Source organism: Ornithodoros turicata, chromosome 1 (assembly GCF_037126465.1).
Source record: "Ornithodoros turicata isolate Travis chromosome 1, ASM3712646v1, whole genome shotgun sequence".
Taxonomy (NCBI): domain Eukaryota; kingdom Metazoa; phylum Arthropoda; class Arachnida; order Ixodida; family Argasidae; genus Ornithodoros; species Ornithodoros turicata.
Window position 1 is genome coordinate 48,363,013 of NC_088201.1, and position 27,856 is coordinate 48,390,868.

The 27,856-nt window shown below is 45.5% G+C and overlaps 1 protein-coding gene across 1 annotated transcript; it reads right to left on the reverse strand.

The window, feature by feature from the left end:
* Positions 1–27,610, reverse strand: LOC135378192 (probable chitinase 10). The gene is made up of 13 exons (XM_064611130.1): positions 27,419–27,610; positions 24,306–24,436; positions 24,184–24,225; positions 20,526–20,579; positions 19,456–19,485; positions 14,971–15,123; positions 12,036–12,256; positions 11,889–11,980; positions 11,700–11,811; positions 1,856–2,017; positions 1,654–1,767; positions 1,466–1,598; positions 1–250 (listed from the first exon to the last, which is right to left on the reverse strand). The coding sequence occupies exons 1-13, from the start codon at positions 27,505–27,507 to the stop codon at positions 192–194; spliced, it is 1,392 nt and encodes a 463-aa protein (XP_064467200.1). The 5' UTR covers positions 27,508–27,610; the 3' UTR covers positions 1–191.
* Positions 27,611–27,856: the final 246 nt, after the last annotated feature.

The window sequence follows — 27,856 nt, forward strand, 5'->3', positions numbered from 1 at the left end:
TAGCGGTATAATAACTTTTATTGAGAATTTGCTTGACGGTGCCCATATAGTGGGTGGACAAAACAGTCATATCTCCGTACCTATAACTCAACCTACAAAGCACACGTGCCTGTGTCTCCTGCAGTGTCATAATTATTCCATCCAACGCGTCTGAACCAAGGGATCCAAAATGTATGTTTTTTATAGTTCATTTAGGTATCTTGGAGGGATGGACTGGGCTTTTTGAAGGACGCTGGTAGCGTTGCTGAAGCTACGAAGAAAGCGAAATACATATTTAGTCTTTAGACGCAACGGCAAAAGGGATGGTGAAAGAAGTCATCATTTAAATATCATTATCCTAAGTTGTTTTAAAACCCACATTCAATGAAACAATGAAATATCACTATACAGACATCACAGGAGCCTATAGAACCGATGAAGTGCGAGCGGGCGAATGGACGTCGGCAGTATTTCACGCCCTGCTTATTTCTTGCCGCGAACCCCTTTCAGCAACCTTTCCACATCAGTTGACGTCGTGGTACCGGCCATTGAACACCCTTCGAGAACATGGCCCTCCAGGGCGTCGTTTTGACGTGCGTTAGAACTTGCGTTAGTGTGTATAGCTCTAGTTAGTATTTCACGATACTATAGTATTTCTTTGCTTGACCGCTGTTCGATGCTCGACACTCGGATGTTCGTCGTCAACCTTCATTCGGGCTCCAGTCTCAAGGTCTGTAACCAGTTTTATGTCGAGGAGAACGTGATAAAAATAGGTTCGAAAGGTAATCATTGTCAGTGCCCGAGCACCACTACTCAAATGTTAGAAACAATGTCCCACTACCCCAGGCGTAATTTTGATTCTAAAATTGCAAAAAGAAGAAGAAAAAAGAAGGGTTGATAATAACCTGTCGGGTAAATCAAAGGCTATCTTCAATAGAAATTTCATTTATTTGATTTTATTTTTCTTAAAGGTGCCTGCCAATAGCTGAGTGGACAGCCTAAGGGGCAGTGCACCGCGTCGGCGGAACACACAGTAACAGGCACAAAATAAACTCACATAAGCATCACCAACGCCGATTAACATTAACTGAACCGAGATTAATGCGGTCCCTTAACTTCAATTCAACACTTAACTCTGCTTCACTAAAGAGATTTATTGTCGCTGAAGCATTCATCGCATCACCAACTAGCGTTTACAAAGAGTATTGAGAATTAAGTTTTAGCAACCCTTGATCCCTGTTCAGAGTTAGCGAGCGTTGGTGAAACTGGGCTTATGGGACTGATATAGGAATCAGACCATGCTATACCACTAAGCGACCAAGACTAGCTTCAGCAAACTCCGTATTCCTAGAGGGGACATGTACACGCATGTACATATACCATTTCATTATGAAGAGGGAACAGATGCGTAAGAGCATACTAGGGTCGGCATCGCTGATTAGCAGTATAGCACCCTCTTCCACAGTGTCCTTAAAATCTCACTCACCGTGATAAAGTGCGTGTCTTACACTTTGTACCAAAGGGAAATGCTTTTCAGAGCAGGCTCCTTTGTAGTCGTCTCGGTCAACTTGACTGAGCATGATGCAGAACTTGGGATGTTTCTTCATGGCTAACTGCACCTACATGATTGCAAAGTAGTTTGAACAGCGACGCACATATGAAGCTCCTTTTCACCTTGGCAGCGATGGTCTTCTCGGTTTCGTACGATATCCAAGTTGACCCTTTATATGCGTAGTTCCCTATGGCTGGTTCTATGTAATGGACATTGTCCCATTTTTTGTTGCAGATCTGCAGTTCCAACAGCAGTGTGTCACTGTCTAAGTTCCCGTCGTCCACTACACGCAAGGAGTCTACATCGGGAATAAAGGCTACGCACCTCGTTGTAAGACGCGTCACCAATGTGCCTGGCCGGTGCGCCAAGCCCATGGTGTTTTTCGTCCTCGAGAGTGAATTTATTCCCTCCAAGAATTAATGTGAAACACAAATGAGAATAGTGCGCCCTCTTCGCTAGCGAAGACAGCTTTTCCAGTTCCTCTTCCTGCAAAGATATATCGGAATAATGACAACTTGAGAAAATTATTGTTGTGATGTGAGAAATGGCGAAGGAATACAGCGCAGGATTACTACAAATTGAAAGAAAATTGAAAATTAAAGAAATTTCCACGATTTCTGAAAGTTTTACGCACGAGAGACTATTGTCACGGGTGAAGCAGGAACACAACCTGTCAAACACTTTCTAATGTCTCGTTAGCCGCCTTGACTGCACAGCACGAAGAACAGTATCCCCAGCGGTACAACGTATACTGAAAGTGGAAGCGCATAAGTGTGGACGAGTACTTCATGGTTGCAGCTCTGTGAAATACAGCCGAGTTCCAGTTTGTCGGATCCGAAAAAATCTGAAGAATATGTGCCAGTAATATTAAAAGCAAAGGCCTTTACTCGAGGAACGTCATCATGACGTTGGTAGACAGACTGAAACCGAAACAGGGGAGAGCTGGGTTCCACGAATGGGCATTTGTTCGCTGCCTCCTATTGAAAGAAAAGTAGGACCGAAGGTCGCGTCCCCTTCAGGGGCCATCGTAATCCCCTCAAAAGCGTTGTTTTCGGGCGCGACCTTGTTCGCCCCCATAGCTTCGAGCATAGTTCAACTCTACCAAACTGGTGGCGCTGTCGAACACTATGACGTCATTTTTTTACAAACAGGGAGGGGTCTATTCAAATTTGGGCCTTGGGGGTTTCCAGTGATCAAAGAGCTCGGCAAGGAAAGCCACGACATGATGTTCGTTGAGAAGGTTTGTGTGTCGAGATTAGAGAGTAGTAGTGGTACTTGGGAACTGGATGTGGACAGATGGAGAGAGGACAGCAGGAAAGAATGGAGGACAGGGGGTTTAGTATGCGTCCTGGGCAGACTTCAGGGGGAACTGTGCCGACATTCGTCAGGAATATCTTCGGGAAACTCAAGGAAAACCTCACAGCCGGTGGTGGGATTCGAACCCACCACCACCCAGTCTTCGGTACTACCTTGGCTACCATGAATGAGCAGGACGCCTTAACCCGCTCAGCCATGCCGCTGATCATTATTCCTTCTGTGCGCATTCTGCAAAAGGCAGCATCCTTTTTGTATGCGCATCGATGTGGCCTTTACAGCTCAGTGGCGTTACCGCTTGAGACAAGTTGACTCTCCCACCTGCTGTCACTGTGGTGCTCCTTGAGGATCTGGAGCCTATTCTTCTTCATTGCCCTCACTGCCAACCTTCCCGAGCCGCACTCTCCGAGTCTCTTCGTCAGCTGGACTCTCGCCCCTTCTCCCTACCGAAATTGCTTGGTCCCTGGCCCAATCCAGCCCAGCAACGCTCTGCCCTCAAAGCTCTTTTGACATTTCTGGACACTATCGGACTTCGATCGTTATTGTGAAGGGGCTCGTTATTTTATTCCCCACATTCCCACCAGCAATGGGGTAGAGTATCGCCGACGAAAAAACAAAGCACCCGGAACCCTATCGATGAGACTCCTGCCACCCACCCTCAGGCAATGAACATTCAATGCCTCGTGCTGCAATGAAATGCCTCGGAGACATCGGCCTACCTATACCGTCATAAACAACGAGAATCAGCTAAGGCAGGCCAACAATTATGGATGACACAAACACTTGAGCTGTCGAATTCGCCCGTATACCGTCGTCGGGTAACAGGCTCGCTTTGAAACCTGGCTCGTTCTGACATGTAGGGGAGCCCGGGAAGAGTTGTCACACTCGCTACATAAAGAAAACGAAGCAGAACAACTGAGCCATTTTGCCGCTGTTGGTTAGTGGCAAGAGCAGCCACTAACTGAAGAAACCTTCATTGTCATGGAAAGTGTGGCAAGCCGCACTCAGCACAAGACTTGTTTCAGACACGAATAAGTAAAATTTTCCATTCGCAATCCACGTTTTCGCAATGTTTATGCTACTTTAGGAAATCTTTTCACGGAATTTAAGCGGAATACGTTCCACAGTTAACTCCACTGCTGAGGAAAAGTCATTGTGGGGATCAGTTGTCCCACATGAGGTGGGGCAAGTTGTCGCGTGCTTCAGCTGGGAGAGCAACTCACACCGTAAACCAGGGGTGCCGAACTCATTCGTGTCCGCGGGCCGCATTGGGCCATGAAGGAACTATACGCGGGCCGCATATCACCTTTTGGGGTAGCCCGTTTTGGCTACCGAAAAAAAAAAACTACAAAAAAATACATATATATGACACAACTAGAGCTTAAAACGGCATAAAACGTATAGATTTGGCTTGCTTAACGTTTCTCAATCGAACAGTCAACAATGCTTTTTATTTGCTGTGTCATGGGGAAACTTGACACCTCTTCTTTTTAACTATTGCGTCGACATCGTGTGAAAATGATTGCGCAATTGCAATATTAACTGCGTTGAGGTGTTCATTTCTTAGTTGTGAGCGCAACTTTGGGTTTTTCAGGTTCATCACAGAAAACGACTGCTCGCAGGCGTGTGTTGGCACAGTTGTCTCGCGGCGTAAAGCCTCGAATTATTGTTATTAGATGCGTGTTGTGCCGAACGGGGACAGGTTTGCCCGCGTCCAACGTAAGAATAAAACGCAGCCGCGCACCAACTTGTTCTTATCGGTGCGTCCCACTGCAGGTCAATCGGTTCCATTTGTAAGTCATCAGGAGCGTTGTCAATAACTGTGGACAAGCGGCGAGCCAAAAAGCTCCCTTTCAAGACTCCTGCACTCGAAGAATATTTCCTCGAATCACTACTCGGGATATCACCAAGCCTGCGAACAACTGAACCGGGCCCTTTCTTGTGGCATTCCAGACACCAATATTACAAATCGGCCTTATGGGTTTGCTCAGAAATTTTGGTAGCGATGTACTGGTAATATCAATCAAGTAAAAATCAGACGCAGGGACAGGTGTAGAGAGTCATCAGCGAAGACGACGAAAGCCAACACAGACAGACAGGGTACAAGTCTTAGTTTGACTATGACCCGTTTGACTTAGTTTGACCCGCCATAGTTTGACAGCCAGCGGTTGCTACAGGTGAGTGGCAACACTAATTAACTATCACTAATTAACTCAGGATGGACTGCCCGAGTACAGAGCCCAATGATAACGCCACGGCCGTTCATGTTTTTCGCTCGGGGACCACGTGGACCGCATGGAAACCCCAGGCGGGTGAAAGTGTGTCAGTAGCTTTTTTAGTACATCTTAGAGATTGTGTAATAATTTAGTGCCACTTTTTACATTTACAATGCCCGTCTACCAGCCAGTATTGGGTAGCTGCATCAGTCCTCTACAGCGAAGACAGACGAGGAAATATAAAATGTATGGCTTAAGATGGACGATAGAAGGACGATGGAAGATAAGACGGTTCTTCTCTTCTCAGTTAGTCTGTTTTCTGTATGCACTTCCAAAGGCATACCATTCGGTACACCTCCACAATAAGATTACAAGAAAGTACAGCTGAGGCGGTTGTCCCTCATAACCTCCAAACGCTCGAAACCTCCAAACGCCCATATGCACCGAAAAAAAGTTGGTGGTTTTGAGCACTTGGTGGAAATGAGCAGGAGGAGAGAAGCTACTCATAAACACCAAATGTCCAGAACATCCGTATGCTCATATGCACCGAAAGGCGTGCGACCACAAAGGCCGGGTCTTCCTCTCCCGCATTTGGAACAAGGTCATAGGGTGAGAAAGGCGGAATGAATAGAGACTACCAATTTGAAGTTTATGTAACAGCTGTCCTGTGTCCTGCTTGTATGTGTCAGTGTTGTATGTGTCAGTGTATGTGTAACAGTGTCCTGCTTGTATGTAGCCAGAACGAATAGCGCCTTCTCGTTTATGGATTTCAATTTGAGCTTTGTTTCCATAGACATAGAGGCAGCCTAGGACAAAAGACTTGATTCTAGCTCGAAAGGCACTCGGCTCCCAGGGCAGTAGCAACAAAGGGCGTGGTCCCCTCCGAACATATGTCCCGGTTCACTTATATTATGCATACATAGGCCTACAGTGAACATTTGCGCAAAACCCTTCTTTCGAGCCTTGTTCTTCGCAAGTCGGTTAATCAATGCGTCATAGTCTAGAGATATGATAATCATGTTTTCGGTTGACTACGAACTCGGAAAGCCTGACATCTCTTATGGTTGAGCGCGGGATATTCTTGATCGGTCAGTTTCATTGTGCTGATGCTTCTTTCAGCATCAGCGACAGTAGCTGGTGTGGTTAGAAATTAGAATCCTGACGCAAATGCAAGAATTCAGATGTATCTCCTGGAGGCTTTCTTGTATGTGAACGTTAAAAATTGTTTGGCATATCTTTGGTTGGCGTCCCCTCTTTTTCTCAATGACGCAAAACGGTATTCCATTATAAGTTCGCTGGCATCGATGTCTACCGTTTTTACTTCAAACTTTTTGCTGCGATTCTCCAGTTCAAGTTCTCATTGACACTGCTCCAAGTTGTGAGCGTTTTACAGAAATCCACACAACTTTTACCACTCCACGAGTTGGTCGACAAAACGGAAGAAACTGAGATTTGAATTTTCGTTCTGCAGAAAAGGACTCTTACTTTTTTTTTTTTTTTTTTCACTTTTAGGAGAAAGTAGAAGACATTGCAGAACTGCTTCCTGATCTTGTCGCGTTGTCTGTACTCCGCAAAATAAAGAGGGGAACAGAAAGAACAGATGCAGTTTGTACAATATACGAGCGGTGCAGCAAATGGAACCGCTTGTATGTTCCTCATTAAATTGCGTGCAGCATTAAGATTAATGTAATTAAAAAAAGCATGCCTTCCAATTTAGAACAAATGAGGAGTGCGAATGATAGCACTTGATTGGCTATGATCCGGTTCATCAGATGTCCACAACGACGCTCCTGTATTTTTGGGTGCACGGAACCGCGCGGGACCATTTCTTCCGCCATGCAACCAGGGGACCATTTCTTCCGCCATGCGACCAGGGGACCATTTCTTCCGCCATGCAACCAATTTTTCCGCGACTATTTTTTTCCGGAACTCCATCCAACATGCTCTAACCACATTCTCGCTCCAATTGTTATTCTATCTTCGGTCTGGAAGATGACTGGCTTCGTTCTTTGGATGATTGGTTTTCAACTCATTTCTGTTTGCCCACCGTTTTAGGCATTCAAGAACAACGTTACTTCCTCTTATAAGTAGAACTCGGAAATTTACGTGCTAAAACCATGAAAATATACAGGTATTTAGACCCAAAAAAACACCTAAACAGGCAAGAACATGCAAAAACAGACACGTTGTAGCCAGACTTGTACAAAATACTGCGCAAAAGTATTTAAAATAAGATACTAAATACTCTACGGAAAAAGTATTTAAAATAGAGTACAAAATACTCAAAACTGAAAGTAATTTGAGTAGAGTACTAAATACTCTAAGAAGTATTTAAGATACTCTTTAAAGTACTTTAGTATTAGCAGTAAGTGAAACGCGTATTCTGAACGTGGGCTTACAAATGAAAGGAATAAACTTCATCAGTCATGCATATCTTTCATTTGCAACGTCATGGTGTCAAGTAATGCTTGGTGAACTTTGGTGAACCCAAGTAAACTTTGTTGATATGTTCTGACCCAAAACTTCGTAATCCCTCCTGTATGTCGGTTCGGGTCTTTCAACCTCTGGCACGTGTTTATTGCTTTGATGACCAAGGAAATAAATGCCGGGATTATCTTGTACCTAATCCCCTGGTGATTCACCTGGCAATATGAATAGGAACGGGTTTCGGACGAAGTTGGCTATTGACAAGCAGGGCCAGGCTTGGGACCAGCCTATTGTACAAGAGGATAAATGACAGATTCGCGAATTCCCGAAAAAAAGAAAAAGAAGAAAAAGGGGGTTAAATTCCAGTGAGCTGAAAATCTCGGCACGGCGGGAAGCGTGCTGGATATGGCTTGACGAGAAAGGAAAGTATTTTGAGTACTGAGTAGCAAATACCGAAAAAAAGTATTTTAAATACATTAAAAATACTTCTCACAAAAAGTATTGAGTAGAGTACCAAAATACCGGAAAAAGTATTTAAAATACTGTATTTTGAGTACGTACTCAAGATACGTACAAGTATGGTTGTAGCACATGGCAAAACTACTTCTAATGTACGCTTCACGACGCAGACTTTATACTGTGGAACTGTAGCGAATGGTACAGAACCATTCGATGACGCCAGTGGCTGACTGCGACGCTGTGCAGCGTCAAGCCTCCTTCCTGCACCGCTAGTTCAAGCTCACTGGGTGTTATCGTTGAACCTCTAACATATGTTCAGTTTAATGTTATTTCTTCAGTTTATTTTTATTACTCGTTTTCTCTTATGTTTACTCGTTTATGTAGTTTTAGGCGCTATGGAGTAGACGGCGTTGTTGATATCCGTCCATCGGCCACATTTTCTCTTAGACGTTTTGTCAGCCACACTCTACCTCAGGTAGGCGAATTTAATTCACTGTGGTGACGATGAAAGGTCTCGCCGTTGTTGGCCTCACAGAGGTGGGCAATGACACGACTGACGGCCTGGGGGAATGTGCATCCTGGCTGACTTCTAAAGGAACTGTGTCGACATCTGATTTGGTCGAAAGACATTTCATCGAAGATCGAAACGGCAGCGGTCGTTTGATCGATTTTTTTATTGGTTCACTTGGAGTGTTGAAAATGAAAAAAAAAAAAGAAGAAGAAAGAAAAGAAAACAACAAAAAACAAAGCCGGAGTTCTAAATACCGTTATCCTAAGCAACATTTAACTGTGTGTAACCCGCTTGCTCGTAAACACATTCCTCACGCTAACCCACTTTTTCGTGTCCAAGAAGCGGTCCAAGGGCCCATGTTGTTCATCCTAGCCCGTTCGACAACCTGATAGGCTTTTCCGCTCTGACACATAGTGAGTAAACATGCCATACATGTTAATCCCCCAACCCTTTGTCAAATAATAATTGATTTCAAGTATTAAACATTTTTGGCTTTTTTAAAAAAAAATTCAGTGTTAGCGCCGCAGAGCAACTGTGGCTATGAGAGGCGTACAGGCGTGGACAGATGAAGAGAGGACAGCAGGAAGGAGTGGGGGATTAATATGCGTCCTGGGCCGACTTCAAGGGGAACTGTGCCGACATTCGTCTGTAAAGTCTTCGAAAAACCCAGGGAAAACCTCATACAGCACAGCCGGTGACAGGAATTTTTGGCAAATAAATAAATAAATAAATGATATTTTTCGATGAATTATTCCTGTTGAATGTGGATAAATTTTCGCAATGTATTATTGTTTGTAATTAACTGACCATCGTATAGGAGAAAGAACAGTTTTAGTTAATTTACTTTTCGCCTATGTGCAGGTGAATCTAAGTTTAGTTCTTACAACAGACATGTAACCGAAGACGTCCTTCGAAACCGAGACAAGATAAGCAGGGCAGCAGATCTTTGTACTTTCTCTATTTTTTCGGATAGCGTGCATGTGTAGTGAGCCCAGACTGAAGACGCATACACTAAACGAGGTTGAACTAAGGTTTTATATGCTGTTAGTTTAATGTCTTTCGTTGTGCAGTGGCGAAGTTTCCTTCTTAGCATCCACAGACTTCGAGTGGCTTTCGCGCATATATGGCTATCCCGTTTCAGACTGTTCCCTTTAAATATGTCACCAGCAATGAGAAGGGTGCTCAGAAGAAGCACAGACTATCGGCTGCTCCCAACCTGGGGCAACTTTCTTCAACGTGTGTCCGACTGGTTCATAAATTACAAACGTCTGCGAATAAACAGTGGTCTCCCTAAAAAAAAAACAAAAAAAAAAAAAACAGAGGACACTGATTGCCCGCTCCGTATGCTCGAGTCAAAAGTTACAGAAAAAGAGGTGCGGATGACACAGTTCATGCAGTTTTGAACTCCCTTCGGACAAACGTCTTTCGAACAAACGGCGTCGATCAACCGGTTTTGGATCAAACGGTTTTCGACCAAGCGGCGTTCGATCAAACGCCTTCGATCAAACGGCGTTCGACCAAATGGGCAGACACCACGGCGGACGTGTTTGTTACGTTCAAACACCCATTGACTCACGATAACATTCAAACCCACACATTCAGTCAAATTCGAACTTCGTTTATAGAGATAAAAATAAACTTCCATAAAAATTCGTTCTGACTACATACAAGCAGGACCAAGCTGTTACAAAAGCCTTGGTAGTCGCCATTCATTCCACCTTTCTCACCCTATGACCTTGTTCCAAATGCGGGAGAGGAAGACCCGGCCTTTGTGGTCTCCCGCCTTTCGGTGCATATGAGCATTCGGATGTTCTGGACGTTTGGTGCTTATGAGCAGCTTCTCCTCTCCTGCTCATTTCCACCAAAGGTTCAAAACCACCAACTTTTTTTCGGTGCATATGGGCGTTTGGAGGTTTTGAGCGTTTGGAGGTTATGAGCATTTGGTGCTTATGAGCTACTACCCTCCCCAATGTGTGAAATACGTAAAAGGCTCTCCTGACCTAACCTTCGTCAGTCTCGACGGGTGCATATTCTACATGAACTGACCCACTCCCCAATGTGTGAAATACGTAAAAGGCTCTCCTGACCTAACCTTCGTCCGTCTCGACGGGTGCATATTCTACATGAACTGACCCACTTCCCAACGCGTCAAATAGTAAAAGGCTCTTGACCTAACCTTGGTCAGTCTCGATGGGTACATATTCTACATGAACTGACCCACTCCCCAATGTGTGAAATATGTAAAAGGCTCTCCTGACCTAACCTCCGTCAGTCTCGACGGGTGCATATTCTACATGAACTGACCCACTCCCCAATGTGTGAAATACGTAAAAGGCTCTCCTGACCTAACCTTCGTCAGTCTCGACGGGTGCATATTCTACATGAACTGACCCACTCCCCAATGTGTGAAATACGTAAAAGGCTCTCCTGACCTAACCTTCGTCAGTCTCGACGGGTGCATATTCTACATGAACTGACCCACTCCCCAACGTGTGAAATACGTAAAAGGCTCTCCTGACCTAACCTTGGTCAGTCTCTCAACTTTTGTCCACGCCCCAGCAACGGAGCCTCACGCTGAGTTTTCGTCACTTCCATGCTCTCCGTGCCCTTAGCAAAGACGTGAAATTTGTGCGGTCTTCGGAATCCGGGTTCACGGAAGTGCGGATCGGGCACTGGACTAATCCCTTTGGTAAAACACGGTGAAACGCATTCCCTTTGGAACGGGGTCAACCTTGCAACCAGTGTTCCGGTGACGACCGCCCCCCTTGACAAGTGTTCCGGTGACAAATGGACCTCGTACCAGAGGGCCGGTGTGACCAATTATCCTCTGACGAGTCTTCCGGTGACGAGTGGGATTGTGACGAGTGGACCGGTTCCCGCTCCTAGCCAACCATCATCTCGAATGATGACGTTATCTGCCATGATTTCTTGAAAACGGGAGGCGTACGCCTTTTTTGTGACACATTGCTTGCACTTAACACACTTGCACATAACATTACTTGCACTAGAGCAGGCTAACGTGGATATTGTATAGTATCCTGCAAATCTTATAGGGTCGTTCGATCCGCCTTTTACTTCTTTTCTTTTCTTTCTTTTCCTCCTTTTTTTGTGATCGCATTTCCACGGGTTTCAATTGTGCATTGATTCAGATGATGCAGTAATGATATAGGCTCACGTTATAAACAGATGATTTGCATGGTACCTATTCGAGCAATATATTCGTATGAACTGGTGACCTTACCAGAAAAAGTACAGATGTACTGTTGTCGTATTTTCTGTAAGGGTTGGTGAGTGTTGTCCTCTCGTCCGCGTGGCCCACTCGACTTGTGCGGAAACACGCGAAGTCCACCACACTTTGAAGTGGTAAGAAAAAATCAATGAACAACTGCAGCAGGGGCAGAAGCAACGCAGACTGCGGGATATCACTCACCGTAGAAGTTTCATAAGAGCCGGTTCAACAGCCTTTTGCGTCTGGTCCACCCCTACGGTTAGAAGATGCTTCTTGAAAGCCTTACGGAGTGCCTGTTAAACCATAATTTTGACGAAATTGCTGGCCCTCAAATAGCTTCTTTAATACCTGTAAAAGGCCAGTTATGTTCTCGATGTTCCTCGGCAAAATTTTTAAGCCTGACACATGAAGTCCGTCGACGCCGTGACTATCGAGCCACGCTGTGGCGTCCTGTGCTAGACGATCGTTGCTCTCGGTGCCGCCACGAAGCAATGCGTCTACGCTGACCGACAACAGCAGCTTGAGGTCGGAACTTGTCTCACGTACATGCACAAACTTGCGGAATGATTCTGTGCAACACAAGAACACGCATTAGACCAAAAGACACGTAACAAAATAGAGACAGTGTGGCCACGCGATGCGGAATTTCCGCGACGTCCAGAGACGATTGTGGGGCTTGAAAGACGATTTTAATTAAACCAGTCGAAGCAACAATTATTCTTTTTACCGTTGTTCTGAGATTTCTGATTACACAATACTCCTCCACTGAGCATCAAGTAGCGTAGGGGACAGCCGCCATTAATCAACCCATATCAATCGGTGCGAAGTAAAGAGAAAAACAAAGTACCTTAAAAGCGCTGTAGTGTCACAATATGCACAAAACATACACGCACGCACAATGTGCAAAAGGAATGTACAAAGGAGTCAACGACGACTTCAATCCAACAACGTTTGGAAACACTGGGAAGTGGCAGAGAGACATCTAACGGATTGTCTATCGTCTATCATAATTGTCTATCATCTAACAGAATGTAAAATTCTTCTCGACGGCAGAGGTGGAGGTAAAGAGTCGGATCATTCGCTCTTCAAATCCATCGCCAGCAGAGTACTAATACATTCTTCCAGCGTGTAATATATCCAGCCTCCCAGTCACGGTTCCTCCATCTCGTAACCCTCATTTATGTAGAAGGCTTCTAAAGTACACACGAGGATTGATGAGGATTGGCCTTCAAGGAAGATCTCTTGTTAGCTCATTGCCGACAGAGCTGATCCCCTCTCTCCAGAATGTCCGTGATCGAGACAATCGTCGGACTTTGTGCCCTGCACATTCGAGCGATTGGTGTGGACTGGCCTCGGTGGATCAGTTGGTAGTGTCGGCCAAAGTTATTGGTTCGAATCTAGCTGAGGCTTGGTGGCAGGGCAGGGTGATGGGGATAGGGCACAAATTCCTTAGACACGCCGTTCCGCGATGAACGTTATACATGGTTTGCCGTGTGTTGAGATTTCGGCTAACGTTATAAAGTACCCTCAGTTGGGCAAAATGAATCCACACACCGACCACTGTGGCGTCACTCATCATCATACTTTTGTCGCGACGTAGAGCCACCATGGAAGCACCAGACCACAGAAGACCCATAGGAGACCTGGTCTGTAAGCGTAAATGGAGATGCTCAATACGACCTCTGCGCGATACGTGAAGTGCAATGTATAGAGAACGTAAGCGACGATAGCTAGTGTCTCTATCGGCTCCAGACACCACAAAGACCAGAGACCATCAAAAATTGTGTTGGGGTTGCCAGGTGAATTGGAAGCCGATGGGACAACGTAGGGGCTGACCGCAGCCAGGACAGTGCCAAGCTCCGCTCTGCGTTACGGCTCACAAAAATCGGAGATCATGATAGTTATGTCGCTGCCCCTGACAGGTTCAGGCTTTCAGGTTGCCTACTCTGAACACATTACGTAACTTTAGTGACAGTCACTTGGAACGTGTTTCATTTGATTTGTTTCGGAGGTCACTTGCAAACCAATTCGGAATGGTCAGCTGGTTCATGCAACTGTTTCGTTTTGATAAAAAAAAAAAAACTAAACCTGTCACTGCCAGGCCAGCTATGTCGCCAGTAGGGTAAGCAGAGGGGATTTCTATTAACGCGGAGAGAAAAGCGGTAGCACTGAGAACGAGCTTGTGACAAGCCGGGTGTGCTAGGGCAACACCACCTAGATAGAGAGAGCCTACGCACTCGTCGACTTGACGTAACAATTTCAGAGTCAGCCAATCAGGATCGTGTTTTCAACGGCCGTGGCCAATCACGAACAGGCTTTCAGCGGTCGTGGCCATGGAGAAACGGCACTGTCATCTGCAAGGTGTGATTGAACGTCCCCGCGTACTATATGGCGCAAACGCACAAAACGCAAACGGCCTCAATCTTTCTCAAAATTGATTTCCTGAAAAGCTGCAACCATTTGCGGGGTCTTGAACTCGCAAAATGGTGAATTGCAGTGGCAGACGAATTCCGACTATATATGTACACGTAGCGAAAGAGGGTGAGGAGGCAATGCGCAGGCTTTCTCTATCTAGATGGTGTTGGCTAGGGTTGCATGGCTCGACCAGGGGCCGTGGCTCGACCCAATAGCGGCTGAATAATATGGGATGCAGAATGTCGCTAAAGTTACATATTCTCCGCTCGCACATAGAGCAGCTAGGGGCGCATAGTCAGAGGAACAGGGGGAAAGCGGAATTCGAAAAAAGGTACCAAGGGCAGTACAACGAGCGAATACTTGGGGACTGCATGTAGTGATTAAACACGGAAAGTCCTACAAGAGGAAGAGTATAGCAAAACTATTCATTTTTAGAGGGAATTATGTTTTTCATAACATTTATGCGCTCTCGTATGCTTTTACGTTGCTTTTACATTACTGCATAGAATATCAAAGCCTCCGTAACTGTTAACTACTTGTATGTAACGATGTAATCCCATTTGTACTGCGTAAAAGGCATTTTTCTGATATTCACAAACTGGGTAGAAATTCAGTGAACTGGGAGGCGGGACCAGGCAGTTGTTTCTGGTGTTCATTACAACCCATTTTTGTTCTTATAATTCAACTTGATTTGTATACAATTTTATGATGTGCAACCAAAGTGAGAACCAAATGAAACATCAATCTGTACATAAAAATAAAAACAAAAACAAGCCGAGTAAATCTTAGAGGAAAGCAATCTCACAGCCTACTGGCCAAATGGCTTTTATTCCCGAACCCACCGGAACCAAGATCATTTGCAACTTACTGGGGTCATAAACGAAGAGAGTGTCTTTGATGTTCCCGTGAACGTCCTTGTTCTGTACGCTGGCGTAGATGAGGTGTGTGCAGAGTCCGTACGGGTAGACTCCACTCTGGTAGCGTGGCGAGAAGCGGCATAGCAGCGACCGGTTCCGCTGGGCTTATGTTTCGTTGCGTGCAATGTAATTTACCTACTCACCACAATCACACTCGTACTTCTGCTATGCACGAAGTGATGAATAATAACCGCCATTTGTGTTGTTGCCCTGCACTACTTTATAAAGATGGCTCTTAAAGGGGCACTAAACAGCTCAACAAACATTTTCCACTTATTATGCTCCATGGAAGAACATGGCTCACGATATCCAAATATGGAATTCATTTACTTCTACCGAGCGTCTTTTCCACAAAACAATGCCTTTCAAAGAGCATAATCCACGTGGGTCTCTCCTTCATCCTTGGAACGGGATCTACGTGACAACGTTCCAACGTATAGCAACACCGCATTCCAGTCGTTGGAGGTGGGGAAGATTTCACTCTTCTAGCCAATGACAGGCCCCACTCAGGCAAGCTGCAGCTCGCGAAGGAACCGGTTGCGGGGCGGTGACCCCACGGAGCAGTACAGCACTGGAAACATAGTGCGCACATTAAATGGAACATTGTGGGCCTGTAGTACCGTTTGGTTTGGCTACCATAGAATTGAGAAGCGGAAATAATGATTATTACCTTACGCATTTTGGATGGTCGATGGTGCGCGACGTCAAAACGATGTGTGGTTATTTTCGCCAAGGCATCGCATGGCGGGGCATGAGCGCAAAAGAGTGCAGTGATGTTCGGGCGGTTTGGAGACATTATTTACGTTCTTGTGACAGCTATTTTTGAAAAATGTTCACGGGTGGCAATGAATTACAGTGGATTGCAAGAAAGTACACCTTGAACACCTGTTTATTGCCCCTTTAAAATGCAGGTACGGACTAAATCTCATGTCTTCAGAATACTACCAATGTTATGTTACTGCAGTCTTCTTGTCTCACTGTATTCCTGTAGAATATTTTAGCTCTACGTCATGCGAAAGCTGGAGAAAATTTTTATTTTTGAGAACTGTGACGTCATATTAGGCCCCGACGAAGCGCCCGACTCTCATCTGGCAAAGCTGTCTCCCTTCGCGTCTTCCGGAGGAGCTCACTTTTTGCACTCCGTTAGCGGAGCCCCACGTGACATATCATCCGACGGTTCCGACCTTCAAGAAAACAAAGGAGGGAGAAGACATCTCTCCCATTTCCCCTCTTTCGATCAGCGTCACGTGACTTCTCCACCACGTAACCCTCCCCGGCCGCCGGCGTCGTTGCTAGGGGACGAGTGCCCTATCCAGAACATGACATCATTGCAATTTGTGGGCTTATGGTTATGTCACCTGCTCCTCCAGTCATCGAAACTTGTGGAGGCTGAGCACATCTTCAGAAATTGACAGAAATGCACTGCGTTCGTAAACAGGATTGAAATTTCGCATATAGAATCCTTGCTGCTTTCCGAGTTCGGAGTGGCACTTTAAAGGGACTATGAAATTTCCAGAATATCTCAAAGTGTTTGCTGAAAACGGTTCTTCCTGTCGAGGAATTCCGACATCAGAAAATTTTCCCTACTAAATTGCGCCGTTTCTTCTCTCTTTTCTTTTTTTAACTCGCGTGGTCGAAAACAGCTACGGATGTCTCCTCCGCATTTCGCCTTCCTCTCGCTTCTTGATATTGCTAGACGCGTGTTCCTGGCGCCTCTTTATAGTGGTTTATCCAGAATCCCAAGCACGGAGGGGTGTTAAAAAAATTGGTGGGGGCAGGGACATTATTATAGTTACGTCATTACAGCTTAACATATCATTTCCGACATGTGCAAAAAGATGAACAGAAGCTGAAAGCGCAAGGGCACCCCCTTTCACCTGTGTACCCCTTTAGGGGTACAGAGGTGAAAAAATTAGGGGGTGCCATTGAACCTTTGGGGGTGTTAGTGGGATCTGGATAAATCACCGCCTTCTTACGTTGAGATTGCGCACGTCTCGCACAAAGGGGCCCCACCAAACACTGGATCCCGAAACGGTGCGCGGTAACGTCGTCGTTGACGTAATGGTCTACAATGGTGGCAGGGTCAAGTTTAGCGAGCCTGGTTTCAGCGAACACCGTTTTAGGGGCTTCTCAGAGCGCCACGTTTCAGAGACTAACGTTTTATGAAAAATGGCGATGGATTACGTTTTAGCGAAACTCTGTTCAGAAAATGACGTTTTAACGAAGTTAACTTTGCGACGGCTGCGATTTCGTTTTTGTTTCTTTCCTCTGTTGAGATACGCAAGAACGTATTCGTAACGTATTCCGGTTTTAGGATTCCTAAAAGTCCTGTGCTGAGCATATGAGGAAGCGAGGTTGCAGTAGCAAGGAACCGTAAAGTGGATGGCAAACCTGTAGAAACCGCGTGGTTTTCTGAAAGCTTGTAACTTGGACGTTTCAGGTACGTAATAGTTGTGCTATATATTGAGCATTTTTTCAGCAATCGAATTTGAAAGATTGCTACGCAAGGCAAGCTGGCGGACTCCAGAAGCGCTCTAACCATGAGGCGACTCGCGCGCCATCTATTGAGAAAGCAAGCAACTAGACGTTACATCAAACGAGACGGTGCGTTTTTCGCGAGTGCATTAAGTATTTCATTGCGAAGGTGCACGGTTTGTGTGTTCCGGAACACAAGTACGCAAACCACACATTCGTTCAAATCGCTTGGATGAGAGGTTTTGCAAGCAGACGACAGACGGACGTTTATATTTATTTGCTGAGAGGAGCTTTTACGAATACACGGCTTGAAGCGCCTCCGAGCGAATAAACATTCATAGACGTTCTCGGGATTGAGTGCCCCACCGGTTTAATTGGCTGGGTGGCGGCGCCAGTTTTGTATTCTCCTCGCAGGCGCCAACAGATGGCACAGATGACCTCGCAGGCGCAGAACTCGGACGTTACAACCCTTAGCAAAGTGCAAAATTATCTCTTCGCCATATGAAAGATTCCATCATCATGAGAACAATGCAAAAAGAACGAAATTCACGCGTTGCGCCGTTTGTAATTAAAACATGAATAAAGGTGCCAGTTTTGGAGGTTTCCTTCCTTCGAATCGGCGCAAAACGTCAAGGGTACGTCTCCCCCAGCGCATCCAATTAACAAAGTGAACATATTGCGGAAAGGAGCTGAAACACAAACTGTGGTTCAACTCCTTTCCGTCAGATGGCGAAGCAGTCGAGCGCGGTATTGCAGACGACATCGAATATGTGGAACTGAATGCAGACTAGTTCTCTGCGACGCCGCTTTCGACCGTGCCGCTATCTGAGGAAAGTAGCTGGAAAGGTATAGCCGATTAGGCAGCGGCGGTTTTTTAATTTTCACGATTTATCCGCAGAGTAACAGACTAGGCGGCATTATGGACATAAAATTTGGGGGCATAATACGTCCTCTAACGTCTACTTTAGCTTTCCGACACTGTTCTTATTTGTTGTATCTTCGTTACAAACCCCGAAGTTTATCTTGGCGAACCCTGTATACTCCCGTGACAGAGCTGCTTTCTGTTGAACGTCAGCCGCAACCGCGGTAAGAACACGTTAACAAAATGTTGTTTCCGCAATGGTGCTCACATTTTAAGAGTAAATGACTTTGGAAAAGCATAAAAGCACGGAAAGCAGCGCGAGCAACAAAGCGTTGCTAAACCGAAACTTTAGAGAGGATCACGTGGGGGACAGGAAGTAATGGCGGTTTTGACAGGAGCGACCGCCAGAGGGGTCCCACGGAAATCTGTTCGAAACGGCCGCTCCTGTGTCTCCTTCCTCCATGGGAAACACCAAAGTGAATAGGTGTTTCCTGTCGTTACTGGAGTCATGGCGTAAAGTGGTGTTGCTTTTGGATGTGCTACGCGGTATACAGAAAAAGCCAAATACGCCGGACACACCATGCGGTTTCGTACTCCCTTTTGCGCAACTGCGATGTCTGTTCTATGCGCATGCGCAAATACGCCCTCTTCTATACAAAGAGAAGTGGGTCTATACTATGTTGAAACCGAAACCACAACTAGATCCGCGAGAACGGTGTTGTCTAAAATGTGTCCATTCTCCAAACCGTAGTTCCATAAACCAAGCCTTTAATTCGTCGAAACGTACTTTGCTCAAGCGTAACCTCCTCGCTGGAACGTTATACACTAAAACTAGGCTCGCTAAACTGTAGGGGAACCTTGCCAGGGGTATCGGAAGGCAAAAACGTTCGCTTGCCGAATGTAACACTCTGGCTATGCGTTCAGGAACATCACTTCTGAATACAAAAACGAAAATCGTCTCATATCCCCTTTAAAGCCAGCACGCCATAGAGCTTGTAACCCTTTGAATAGAACCCCATTGCATCAGCTATTACCATGATGTCTCTTAGTACATTTGGGTTGATGCTTCAACTTGAATGAAAACATACAGTCAACTCACAGTCATGTTGCAAAAGTCCTGGCGCATCTTCTGTAGAAACAAGAGAAGCACGTGAACGGGAAAATATTATCGTGAGATCAGTGCAGTCGTTCGCAACATAGTGTCGAAGAGGACCCACACAATGGTGCGCTACATCAGGGAATGGTTTAAAACGAACAGAACATGTTCACGGAGGTGCGTATGAAAAGGTATACCCACGCACACTGGATGGCATCGTGAATACCTCTCATAGCACCTTCTTCCAAATCCTGTAGAATTACTTTTCTTTCGTAGAAATGGCTTAGGTTGGCCACCTACAGTCATATAAGCAATCTGGCAATTTCTGGGCGCCCATAACTCTACGATCAACCACGTCATAGTGTCAACTATAATCAATGGGGATAGCATATATCGTTGTGTTTCTTCCTTGAGCTGATACCTTCAGCTAGTGCCAGCTTAATGCGGCCTTGATTGTCTTCAAATAAGCAGGCTCAGGTTCATTCAATCTAAGACATGCTTCTAGTTGCCGCAACCATATATCGTAATGACGCGTACACCGCTGAGATGAAAGTGCTACACGGAAATTACGTGGCTTCTTCCCACAGATAAATGAAGTAGCGACTGGTTGGATTACGTTATATTATGTCTTCCGCCTGTATAGTCTGCATTCAAGGTTCAGTTGAGAATCTCGGCTTGAGACCACGAATATGTGCTTCGTGACCGTGGTGCATAAAGACCGACTCGATCTCAATTACCTGACCGCCATTGGTTGGCCGGCGTTGGAATAATACGAAGAGATGAGGTACGTGTTTTGTGAGGCACGTCAACGCCAATCCACGACGTGCTTTCCGTAGCCGTAGCTATGGAAACGAGTCGTCGTCAGCCGCATAGAAAGCCACTTATATCCACAAAAAGCCTGTGTTTCAACCCGTCTGCAGCGATAGGCAGAATCAGCTAGACGACATCGCAACTTTATATGTCCCCGTGGCGAAGGAGTGAGAGAAGGCACTAAGCCGGCTTTTTGTACCTAGGTGGAGGTGCAGGAGTTATGTTGCGAACGACCAATAGTTTGACAGAAAGACGTGACTTACGGATGATGCTGCTTTCTGGAGCCTGTCTAACTACAGAAGGAGGTTCATCGTTGCCTATAACGTGGAAAAATAAAGATTAACGATGTACGCCTTCTCTTTCCTGCAACTGTTCTCAGTACTCGCTTTAATCTCACAACACAAGGAACGGTATGCTGTGGACCTTCCACAGTCAGCTTCACCGTTCAAAAAAGAGCACTTCAGTGCCCGTTTTGTCAAATGATTTCATTTCATGTCAATAGCTTCTTTACTTCATCACGCGGCATTTGTTGTTACTAGGTTTTTGCCACCTAGCTCCCTGTCACCTAGTAACCTAAGTTTTGTTATGTCTGATTTTACGAACTGAACTCGGGAATTTGCCAAGTAAAGGTCGCGTTTTTACCCTACCGATGCGAAGCGCGTGCTGAATTTACTCAAGTGCATGATAATTGACACGGATATATAGAAAAATGGGACAGTTCTTGAAATGGGGAGAGGGAAGGCATGATCCCAGCGGAAGCCGGATGCGATAAGCCATGCCTGTCTTATTTGTAGGGTTCCGCGATTTCGGTTTTAATCGAAAAACATACGCCGGGTAAACTTTCCCTCATTCGGTTTTAATCGAAAAACATCGAGTTCAGAGGAACATTCCAGGAACCATGACAGATAAACTGCTGCACATGTCCAGCTTAAGATTCCAACATGCCAAGAAGGCTTTCCTTTATTACTCTTCTTTTCTTGGAATTTGCTATGTTTGGATGACCTACGACCACATTGAGTGTTCCAGGGTCAATCCTTTTGTCCCGGATCGGGTTTGCTGGTCGGAATCTCATTCTTCTTCCATTGTAGGTGCCCCACCGCGCTTGTGAACCTTTTAGGGACGTCACGTCAAGTAGAATCTCCGTCACCAGCCTTTCGTTGTTTAGTGGAGAGGTTACGACAGTACATACACCTCCACTTTCCACGTACGGCGGTCTTGTCATTGCGCGGCACCCGAGATGGGAAGAAAAAGGAAGAGGGCCTCGGACTACGTTTGCGAAAATCCATGTTTTGAACTCTCAGGCAAGGAAGATATGTTGTCGTATGGAAGTATTTCCGCGTGACAGTTAATGGGGGCTGTGGAAGAGGTGCGGCGCGCATATCAGATCACGTGCAATCGCGGCGCACGCGAATCTGAAGCATCATCGTAACAAACAAGGTGAACAAACGCCTTTCGGTCGTTTAATTCTTGCAGCAGTTATAGAATTGGTGAAAGGCAGGAGCTGTTTCTTACAGGCACTTACATTTGGACATGTTCTTAACATATTCTCATATTCAGCAGGTCGTTCCTCCTACCAAGCAGCGTTAGACGCGCACAGAACTGAAATTACATTGTAATTGGTATTCGCCGATACCTGTCGGGTAAACCATGTACACGCAAAGAAAAACATAGAAAAACTCCGATTTCGCGAAGATCAATAAACATCGAAAAACATACGCCGAATCCGCCCAAAAATAAACATTGAAAATGCAGAACCCTACTTGGTAGCGAAGCTAGAAAAGAAAATTAATCATATGCGGCACGTTTCGGCTAATACTATCCCTGTGTGGGCTGGGTTGCGCAACCTCCTTTCGTCGGATTGAGAGGGAAGGCGCGCCAAAAGCGGTCGAGCGCTAGGTTGTGGACGCTCCGAAGCGCATGATGGTCGTCTATTTTTTCCGATGGGATAGCTCCTGAATATCAGTAAATTCGGCACACTCTTCACGTCGGTGGGGTAGAAAAGCGACCTTTACTTGGAAAATTTCCGAGTTAAGTTCGTAAGAATTGACATAATAAAGCTCAAGTTAGATGACCTTCGCATCAGGAGGTGGCAAAAATCTAGTAAAAGCAAATGCGTTGACCGCATGATTCTAGGTGGCGTAGTTTTTAAAATTTAATTTATAATTGAACGACACGTTTTCTGCGATGCAGGGTAGACTGCCCTGTTCGCTGAACTTGGGAGTCATTGGTGAATGAAGGACGAATGGATACGCACGTCACACACACCCTTATTGGTTTACTCAGACGTCTGCTTTATTCCTAACGAGTCAGGTGCTCCATATCCTCTATGTCCGGCGTATGTATCGACTTACATTGCTACAAATATCTCGAAAACTACTGCGCAAAGGTTAATGAAGCTTTCACAGATGTGAATCTAGTGTACGCGTACATTTCCTTCCTATATAGTGCCAGACTAGACCATGAGACTGTACACTGTCGTGACATCGAGCCACACACGTAATATTAACGCACTCTGATTGTGACATCTTGCGTGCATTGCCGGTATAACATTTTCTGTTAAAGAGGTGGGTGTTCGATAGAAGGAGCGAGTGTATATAGCAACACTTCCCCTCTCATCTTCTTGCCCCTAGAAAATTAAATTAAATTGAGGTTAGAGTTCGGTAGGAAGTGGTTACGAATGATGCTCCGTCAATTGCAAAAATTTGCAACAGTCAGAAGAACGTTGGGAAGCCATCTGATAACTAAATCGGAACCCGAGACACCCCGATAACTATCGGATTACGAGTATGATGGAAAACAGAGTAAATAGGGAGTTTTAGGAAATCGTAAGCGCCTTCCGACTCCGCATCGCTGTGAGGCAGTCAGATATCAGCGATGTGATGTCAACCACTCCAAAGGAATCAGGCGATTGGCTTACCATATTTACGTAAACATTATCGTGAAGCTTCTACGTTTTCCTAAAACTCCCTAATAACCAGGTAGATAAAAAGTAATCGGATACAAAAAGAAACTCAATGGCTATCAATGTCCTCCGAAAAGGTGAGACTTCTGTGTATCTCTGTGTGTGTGTGTGCTGGGATTTTCCCCGCACCCTCTCACACACCCCTAACGCCCCCAAATTTTGCTCAGCACCCCCCAGAACTATCTTGCCCAACTCCCCCCCTCTCTCTCGTGTTGTGCTCGTTCTTGCTGTCTTTTCTTGTGGTTGGTCCAACGATTCTGCACACACGTCGCTTTCTTTTGAGTTTTGAAGTTATAGGTCTTGTTTCTTCAACTGTCTCTTAAGTTAATCTATAGGACGTATTTATCGACCTTGTGAGTTTCACAGAGTGAACTATAGTCAATGTTTCAGTAGACTCATATTCATATTCAAAATACAACAACCAGTGCAATCAAGCCCATAAAAGATTGACGTTTACGGGAAACTGTATTTTGCGGAATCGAATCGTATTGACACGACGTTGCAAAGCAAAAAGGAAATGAGGGAGAGAAAGGACCAACAACTAGAGACTGGTGTGTTACAGAGAGAAAACTGTGCAAGTATATACGTCTGCATGCTTGGTCAAACTTTGGAAAGTGTTGAGAATGCACCATGAGGTCGCTGTCGCTGGCATATTAGTTTCAGTTCGTGTCATAACTCCACCTGTTTTTCTTTTTTCAACCATACCAGGTGCGTTACACTGAGGGCTAAGGACCGTTTTTATGCACCTGCCTTCGGAAGGGTGTCTATTGCCATCTTCGACTGCCTATGTGCAGTACAGTGCTGATTGAACGACAACCAAGTGATGCACTCCCCTATATACATTCCGCCAGCACCCCCGAAAAAAGTCCTGGGACAATCCCTGTGTGTGTGAGCAGCATGCATGCGTGCGTGCGTATGTGTACCGGCGTTAAGTGTAAAAAAAAGTTTTTTGAGCTTACTGATCTCAGTCGGAATACTCGAGGTGTGTCTTTTCGGTCGAACTGCAAAGAATGGCATCTATGAAGCACTGACATAAATGGGTGCTAGGCATGTGGACCAAGTTATGTGAAAAGGAGCAGACCATCATCCTGTGCCCTGCTGGCGAAGGAAAAGAGTGCCGCTGCTCCAACGGCGGTAACGCAGACTACTGCCACGACGAGGCCGTACTGCTTTCGGAATACCCTGTGTGGTGCTGACGTCAATAAATCACTCCTGCACGAAACCGAGTCAAGAGAGCAATGAAGTGACATTTCACGCTGCTCGAAACCCCGTTTCATCCATCAAGCATTCTATCAGAAGCCACTGTGCAGAATATTTTAGCTGTGCGGTGTATTCTCGTTGCACAATCAAATTCACAAAACGCCCGGAGGAAGCAGCCATCGGCCCGGCAGCGTACCAGACCTAGGCAACACCTTATCGTTGGCATCTCGTTGCCGAATGTGTCTAATGACGGTGCAGTATTTATGTTCCGTCACACAGCCAGCGTGCAGAATAAAACACTACTTACAGCCAAGATATATTATTTCGGATTGCTCTTGAGCTTGAGACGATGCGCACTAAGACAATTTCATGCACATAGCGCATAACTGCATTCAATAATTTTCCTGTCACAATGTTTCGCATACAGTACTGTTACTGATATCCGCGAATCCAAACCTCAAACTTTGCTGTCTGCTTACTATTGACAGATTCTTCTGTTTTCCTTGTGGTCAAGTGACGCAAATGTCATCGTAACGAACTCATCGAGCCATCAATAAGTGACTACCAGGTGGTAAAAAGATAAAATGAGTGACATAACGTTTGCTCTCGCCAAGAACAGACAGCCTTCTCAGTGTTCATGGCATGCTGCTCCAAAGTTTGGCTCTCACAGGAATTAGGAGTTACTGTTGTTGCCTATCCATGCTTCTACTCTTCCAGCCACATGACGGCTTTGCTGATAAAGCGTTTGTCTATACGAAAAACAACGTTTAATACACCTTTTCCGTGAGTACGAGCTCCTCAGGAAGAGTCTACCGGTGTGAGATCACCGCCGCAATAAAATATTATGTAACTTTTCCCTAAACATGTCAAACGCTGTAAACAATTTAAATCACGATTAGCTGATTAGCTGCCTATAAAGTTAATCGCATGTGTACCGCCACAAAGCAAGTGTGCAAAGAGCAAGCACGATGAAAGAAGGAAGTCACTGAAAAGGTTAGCCTTATGCTTTCAGTGTATGTCTTTCTCTGTGTTCCAGCATGAGAACATCAATTTCTATCATGTTAATAAGCATGTTGGCATGCACTGACTCCCGGCTAATGTTATTTCTTTTTGCGTGGCTCACAATGATTAACATACCTGCAGTGTAACGTATATAATGTGACAAAATAACTATATCCCTATGATGAAAGAAGGAAGTCACAGAAAAGGTTACCCAGTTGTATAGGACTCGAAACCACATCGTCTGGATTACCGGTCCAGGGCTCTTACCAACTGCATGGGCTAAGCTAACGCGCCTCTCCAGTGACTCTAGTGACTTGAGGCTTTGTATGTATTTGTCCTTTCTATGTGTTCCAGCCTCAGAACATCAATTCTCATCATGTTAACTATCTCCCGTTCGGCAACCTGTGCAAGGTAAGGTGATCCTGTGAGTGCTTCACCTGCGCGGCGGAGGTACGTTTGGAGTTTGCACAATGACTCTAGCTATATCTCGTTCCGTTTCCGATGATATTTTCGTCTTCCTGTTCCAAAAGACGCTTTGTTGATCTGCGCCGATTAACCAAATTGCACGACAGTTTTAAACACGTGCTATCAACATGAACTATGGTTACGATAGGACGCAGGACACATCCTTCTCGACGCTGTCTCGTGTGCCTTCGACACCCCGAAACAGTTAGGCGCTGACAAGGCGCTGAGGGCGCATGAAGATTTTCTACATACAACTGGGCTTAGGGACATTCTATGACTTGCTAAGTACGTGCTGTGTGTGCCTCCAGCGATTCCACTGCTTGTTTGGCGTTGTACACTCACTCGGTTGAAACTTTTGAACTACATGTTGCACTCCATCACTTTAACCCGTTCATCTGTTTGTATTCACCATGTGTAGGTCCTGGGGTAGCCAGCTTGACTTTGTGGGGACTCACATCCTCTTTATTCTTTACCACATCACCAGCACGATAGTTTTGCAAGCCCTTTTGTGTTTCACAAATGTAAGTTAAAAAAGTTATGAAAGTTAGTGAAATCGAGGAAAATCGTCGCATGAATCTGCCTGATAAACACTAAGAGGAATAACAAGAAACACATTCTGATTCGCCGTTACCTCGCTTTTTTTCTCTCTGTGTTCCACGTCTTAGTAGCAATAGCGGAGAAAGAATCCGCCGCTACCCATATTTGTAGCGGAAACATTTTTTCCGTTACCAAAGTAAAATGTAGCGCGATCGCTACTCCGCTACTGCAAAAAGCAACAAATACGGTAGAACACTGCTGCCTACTGATACGGCGCTTCGGCGAGCCAAGTACGTCACCTGACCGGTTCACGGTCAGCGGGACCGGGAACGTCACTTCCCTCCTTCACATACACGCTCTTTGAAGGAGTGGAAGGTTTCTAGAGGGCGCACAGATGAGGCTTACAGATGGGAGGATTTGCGCTCGCACTCCAGGTAACTAACTGCATTCGATAAGGAATGGCAGGTGTGACCTTGAATTAGACGAGCAGTAACACGGCTGTACCTCAAAGTGAACGCAGTTTCGCGGTGCATACGGAGCCACGGTGTCAAGGACCCTGTCGGCACACTACAGGATTGTAAGGGTTGTGTGTTTGTACTATAGTATACTTTTTTGCATGAGTGCCGCATAGTAATTTCGCCTTCATTTCAAGATCCCTGCGATCTACTACCGTCCAGCAAAGAAGCGGTTGTATTGAAAGTAAGCGACTTTTCTTCAACTGGCTGTCAAATTGAGATTATAAGAGCAAGATGTCCACTGAACGGGTGGTGGTGCATGTGTGTAGGACGTCTGTGGCCTCTCCAGTCTCCGAAAGCTGAGGATTCGATCCTTGCAAGCGGTTCCCGAAAACTCGATCATGTACAGCCACGTCCTATAACCGCCGTGTATATTACGGTGATGCACAGTTAAGTACCTATCGGTAATGCATACAATGTTTCTCTAAGAATCACGGGTTCGTATACGTGTACGACGTTGGTATTCAAAACTCACTTTTTCTCCGGAGGTGCTTGAGAGGGTAACGCGCGGCAAGCTGCTTCGAAGACATCTTGCCGTCTCTCCCTTCTTAGACTGAGAGCCATTTGGATAACGCTCCAGAAAACACTTTGTTCAATGTACACTACCTAACCCACGACCCCCCCATGACACTTCTGATGTTCCACTGCGGCGGTTTCGTCGTCGTCTTCAACGCGCCGCTCTACAAATCCAATCATTAGCCTATAGCACACCACACAAAAATGACGTCAATCTATTTTTCATTGAAAATAACCGTGTCTACATGAGAACGTATGAGAGAAAGAGAGAAAAAGAACGCCAGTAGAAAATCAAGCCTGAATTCTGACAGTGCGTGAAACTCACCTCACCTTTGCATGCAACGGACATCGTCTGACAGATTAGAGGACGGCAGTGTTTTAAGTGTTCATCCATAAG

Bases quoted from the DNA above. Each gene is read 5' to 3' on its own strand.
- LOC135378192 (XM_064611130.1), bottom strand. From the start codon at position 27,507: ATGGCTCTCAGTCTAAGAAGGGAGAGACGGCAAGATGTCTTCGAAGCA. The intron at 20,580-24,183 runs GTAAGCTCAAAA...TCCACGTTATAG, and splicing joins GAGTATTCCGACTGAGATCA to GCAACGATGAACCTCCTTCT. The intron at 12,257-14,970 runs GTAAGTTGCAAA...TGTGTTGCACAG, and splicing joins TCTCTTCGTTTATGACCCCA to AATCATTCCGCAAGTTTGTG.